The sequence below is a fragment of the Helianthus annuus genome, chromosome 16 (genome assembly GCF_002127325.2).
Source record: "Helianthus annuus cultivar XRQ/B chromosome 16, HanXRQr2.0-SUNRISE, whole genome shotgun sequence".
Taxonomy (NCBI): Eukaryota; Viridiplantae; Streptophyta; class Magnoliopsida; order Asterales; family Asteraceae; genus Helianthus; species Helianthus annuus.
The window spans coordinates 59,339,578-59,344,704 of NC_035448.2; the positions used below are offsets into that span (position 1 = coordinate 59,339,578).

The window sequence follows — 5,127 nt, forward strand, 5'->3', positions numbered from 1 at the left end:
CCCACCCATGGACAGGTTTCTCTCTCCTCGCCCTCTCACTTCCAACATTGACATCGATGCAGCTACAAACCATGGAATGCGGATGGTCTAACCATATACAATAACTTTGACATCTATACCCCTATATATCTATCATCATCCATATGTATAAATGTCCAAAATTGTTCCTTTAGTTTCATACTTGTTGCTTGCATATGACTAAAGTGTGTTGTGTACAAATAACGGCCCAGTATTTTTGTGTTGCTTTATAAAAAACAATCATTAGAACAAACAACGTTCTTCATATTGTAATCCTCAAAAAGAACAGCACTGCAGTCGAACATCAACAGTCATATACCGACATTTGACACGGATGTAAAGATTCTAAGCGCAAACTGTTTAACACCAAGAATGACTGCTCTCTATTAGTTTTACTTCTGAATCGACTAGTATTTACAAAATTCAAAAAAAAAAAAAAAATAGCAACATTAGCTTAAAGCTTCTAGAGAATTACAAAACTGATATTGATACACTCACAACATTGTGTTTATGTTGACCATCGCCCTAAGTACTAGTAAAACCGAACAAAGTTTTTACTGAGAAAAAAAATTAGGATAGCCAAATGCTGAGCCACTAAGAATTAAATAAAAGATTGAATCAAAGCCCATCTATGATACAAAGAAATTTGTTTTTCCAACATTTTGTACCTTGAATTAATTTGGGTGAATTCACCTACTCAGTAACATTAAAGTCAGTCCAGGTACTGTTCTGCACAAAACAAAACAAAATATTTATAATATGACTTCGAACGCAGTACAAGGTTCAATTCGACAGCTTTAACAACTTCTGAAATTGGTCAACCAATTCTAGCTTATAGCACAAAAATTCACATAAAAGAAAATTAAAAAAATGAAAACAAAAGCAAATGAGCATGGAGATTTTAACAAAGGAACTTTCTAATTTTTTTTGTTTTTATAATGAAAATTGTATCGTAAAAGCATATTAAACATGAAAGGAAAAAAAAGATTTAGAGTACCTCGATATGACTACACTAAGGACCTCTTGAATTTTCATATGCAACATCGACGACAGACAATAATATAGATCACATGCCACTTTCAAGCTGCTACCTTTATTGCACCCATTTCATCCATTTTTGAGCTCTTGTGCTGCAAAATTAACTACATAACTCAAAGGGCAAATAAGGAACAAAAAACAATCCCACACAAAAAAAAAATATAACCACAAAAGTATGATCTATATTTAAAACATTAAAGTGCGTCCGAGTTACCTTACTTTTCTTGTGCCTGTGAATGTCATTGAGATCTTCATCTCCCTCATGCTTCCTTTTCTAAACCCATTTCAAAAAAGCATAGTTAACAATGGTGACCATTTATTTTTACTGGGACGCAAATTATATCTTTATCCCTCTTGAAGAAAATATCAACAAAATACAAAATTAGTAATACGAGATTAGTAGCTAACCTTCTCATGATGACTGCTTTTATCCTTCTTTTTTTCCTTATCCTTATCTTTACTTTTATCTTTATGTCGATGCTTGTGTTTCTTATGTTCTTTATCTTTTTCCCTGTCTTTGTCCTTATGTTTTTTGTGTTTCTTTTCCTTGTCCTTCGATTCACTTTTAGATTTTCCAGGTACCGTAGGAATCCCCTTCTCTGACTAAAAAAGCCCACATTATATTACTATACTTTTAACAAAATTTGTAAGTTCAAAGAGGATACATAATATATATGACACAAGTCAACAACTTACAGATGGCAGGTCAATGGGAGCAGTTTCTCTTAACTTAAAGGCTTCCTTTAGTGTGTCGAGGTCAAACGGCTGTATACGTGTATTCGTATCCCTTGAAAAGGATGTATTCTGAATAAGCTGATCCAACTGCATTCCTTCACCTTTTCTAATTTCTGAGTCTCCAACAACATTATGAAGATAATGTGTATCTGAAATCGACAAAGGAAGTGATTTCTTGCAGAAGAAGTCAAGATGAGGCAACAGTTTATAGTGGCTTATAAGATCCACAGCACCCGTAAGCTCCCTTGGCCCTATATCAAAAAAAGTTTAAATGAAGGATACATCAGAGATTCTGATACTTGTAAAAAAACATGGCAAGTTATGAAAGATAACGGCCTCAAAACTCACCTTTTCCAAACTTCTTGCTTTCAGGATCCATCCGTCAGTATCTTGAACGAGTATACACCGTCATCACCTAGTAAATATAATTAACCTTTTCCAATCAGAGATTTTGAAAAAAGCATTCTAAACAAGCAAGTACTATTTTCTTGCCAGTATTTTGCACTGTTCAAAAAGCATCAACCGGGGGAACTTTCTGGTATGCCAAAAAGTTTCAAGAAAATATAAGAAACCTCGTACACACTGATGAATCATCAACTCATTATAAACTTGATTCTGAAGTGTAAAATTGCTAGAATTAAATGGACCATATAGACATCATATGTTCACAAACAAGGCTAAAACTAATGTTGTAAAACAAGGTCTAGGAGGCCAGTAATCACTACAAGGTAAGTTGCCGAGGTGATTTTCTTCAACTCCGCCTAATTACTCGGAATCAATCAAACACAGTCAACCTCGGCTAGAATCGGATCTAGTTGGTCAACTTGGGCCGAGTTTGACTTAAGAAAAATAAAACATAATTCAGGTGTCTATCATATTAAAGAATGAATATCAATTTTAAAGGAATGAACATAAAATTTTGAAATACTTTACTATTTGAACATGTATACTTTTTATTTATATTGCTATCCACATATTTTGTTATATGTATATAAGTAAACTTATGATATTTGACATAATTTCTTTATAATTTAACATGTCCGAGTACTGGCAACTCCCCGGTCGACCTGTGAATCTAAATACTTCATGAATGCCTCCTTAACAACTTAACTCCAATCAATTTAACCCATGGCTAAAAGAACTTGAAATCAGAAAAGCAAATGCAATCAACTCATGTATAAGTTATGGAGATAGAATTTTAACTCAGTAGCAAAAATCAATGAATCAATCTAATAACTCAAGAACCAATATTATCAGAACAACACTGTAAATCTAACTACTTCATGAATGCATCCTTGACAACTTAATTCCAATCAATTCAAACCTGATTACAAACTAACTACCAGATTTCCAAATACCACGCATAACCAAAAAACCAGTTCAAATCAAAACTTCATCAAATTAACCCTAAATCCTCACTAACCTCCACCAAAATGCTAAATCACTAATCATTTCAACTTAAATATCCTCAATTTAGCACAAAACTGAACTTATCTCTTCTACAGCCATTTCAACATTGACCGAATCAAACACGTAACAACAAATTCATTTCGGATTATTGTACAATCTCGTAATGCAAATAAGTTACCTTGAAGAGATCCGTACAGCTGAATTCAACCAATTGGTCCGAAAAGTAAGCAAAATTGTTCGAATTTAGTACCGAAATAGCAGAATTAATATCGTCGTCGTTTTCCCCCTTTTGACTGGAATAAACCCTAATCCTGTTATGGAGACTCGAATGTTGAAAATTTGTTGCATCTATAAACATAAATGGACCCTCTGGGTTTGTGTGTTATTGCGGCAACTTATGTTGTCGATTGGACGTTATTGCCCTCGACTCTTGCCATTTTCTACTAGAATTTGAACGGTCTTTTAGGTCATTTTGTATGTGTTACTAGGGATAGCATTTGGTATCCGGTACTGGTACCCGAACCTTATCAGGTATATTCGGTACCGGTACCGGTACCCATTTTCTCTTTTTTTCGGTACCGGTATTTTTAGGTAAAACACCGATAAGTACCGGTATCGTATCGGTACCCACTTTTTTCGTTTTTCAGTATCGGTATAGGGTTTGGTACCAAATAGGTACCATGCTCATCCCTATGTGTTACTTCAAGGATTGAGTGGAACTTTAATGATTTTAGAAGAAAATATGGACCACCAACATATTAAGTTTTATTTGTTCAGGTATATTCAAATCTGAGTGTAGATGTGACGATTATGAGGTGATTATAGATGTGACAAGTAGTAAACGTATGTGGTGCCGAAATTATAAAAGTTATTTTTTAAAAGGTTTTTGGTTAACGTCAGGTAGTGCTCTGAACTCATATTTCTCTCTTCGAGGGTTCTTGGTAGTGTGAACTGTTGAGTTATCATTCGGTAAATCAATTCATGATTCTGTGAAATGGTTTTTAGTTAATTGAAATTGAATTTGATAGTCGTTGTTTTCTATGAGTGATGTCACACGAAGGTTCAAGTTCTTTCTCTTGACTTCTAGCTCACTTAGATTTATCAAAATTCTTAGAAAGCTTATTTGATACCTTTTGAATTCTTGTTTACATCAAAAAATTATGTCTCGTCAGATTTTTAATATTTATGAGCATTGCAAATCCTTGTTTTGGTAATGAAAATTGCAACTCTTTTAGGACGAAACTACAATAAGTCATTACATTGTAGACATAATTTACATGAAATTACTTCCTCTATCAATTATTTATTTGAAAGGTCATTTTCGTTGGACATAATATACATGAAATTACTTCCTTTGTCAATTATTTTAGGATATTGTTTCAAAGAAGGTCATTTTTGTTTGACATAATTTACATGAAATTACTTCCTCAGTCAATTATGTTGGGACATAAATACCTCGTATATATTACCTGTTTTGATGGTATCAAAAATTTAAGCGTAAGTTGTAATTTTAGTCCCTTGAGTTTGATACAAATTGTAAGTTGTAATTTTAGTCCCTTGAGTTTGATGCAAATTATACATTTAATCATTTTTAAGAAACTTTTACTAATACGCGAAGTACATAAATCCATTTCACTAACTTCATCTATAAAAAGCTCGTTAACTTCTGGTCACATGCCATCCACAAGATGGGTGGTTCGGTGTGGGTTTGGATGTAAAGAGTTCTATAAGACTATCTCCAATGGGCCTGTTGGAGGCATGCCCATCAAAATCCTTACTTGCCCTTAACATTGTAAAACTTTATCCATAGGAGCTTGTAGCAAGCACGCCCTTCTACAAGGGCATGGATTTTCTTGGTTATTCCATTTAGGGTGGGCCCAAAGTAAAAAATAAATAAACGTTTTGTTTAAATATTGTGTGTAGTGG

General features: G+C 33.7%; 1 protein-coding gene across 4 annotated transcripts; it reads right to left on the reverse strand.

Annotated features, from left to right (window-relative positions):
- Window positions 1-261: 261 nt before the first annotated feature.
- On the reverse strand, window positions 262-3,587 carry LOC110868215 (mediator of RNA polymerase II transcription subunit 19a). Of its 4 annotated transcripts, none has more exons than XM_035985729.1 (7): window positions 3,380-3,587; window positions 2,140-2,206; window positions 1,753-2,042; window positions 1,465-1,659; window positions 1,276-1,330; window positions 1,016-1,148; window positions 262-742 (listed from the first exon to the last, which is right to left on the reverse strand). In XM_035985729.1, exons 2-6 carry the CDS (start codon window positions 2,168-2,170, stop codon window positions 1,126-1,128), a joined length of 594 nt encoding a protein of 197 aa, XP_035841622.1. In that variant the 5' UTR covers window positions 2,171-2,206; window positions 3,380-3,587; the 3' UTR covers window positions 262-742; window positions 1,016-1,125. The 4 variants fall into 4 exon arrangements, with proteins under 4 accessions (XP_035841622.1, XP_021973037.1, XP_021973029.1 ...); XM_022117345.2 differs by having other exon boundaries at window positions 262-747; XM_022117337.2 differs by having other exon boundaries at window positions 1,271-1,330; window positions 3,380-3,586.
- Window positions 3,588-5,127: the final 1,540 nt, after the last annotated feature.

Bases quoted from the DNA above. Each gene is read 5' to 3' on its own strand.
- LOC110868215 (XM_022117337.2), bottom strand. From the start codon at position 2,170: ATGGATCCTGAAAGCAAGAAGTTTGGAAAAG. The intron at 2,043-2,139 runs GTGAGTTTTGAG...TTTTTGATATAG, and splicing joins AAGCAAGAAGTTTGGAAAAG to GGCCAAGGGAGCTTACGGGT. The intron at 1,149-1,270 runs GTAACTCGGACG...TTAATTTTGCAG, and splicing joins ACAGGCACAAGAAAAGTAAG to CACAAGAGCTCAAAAATGGA.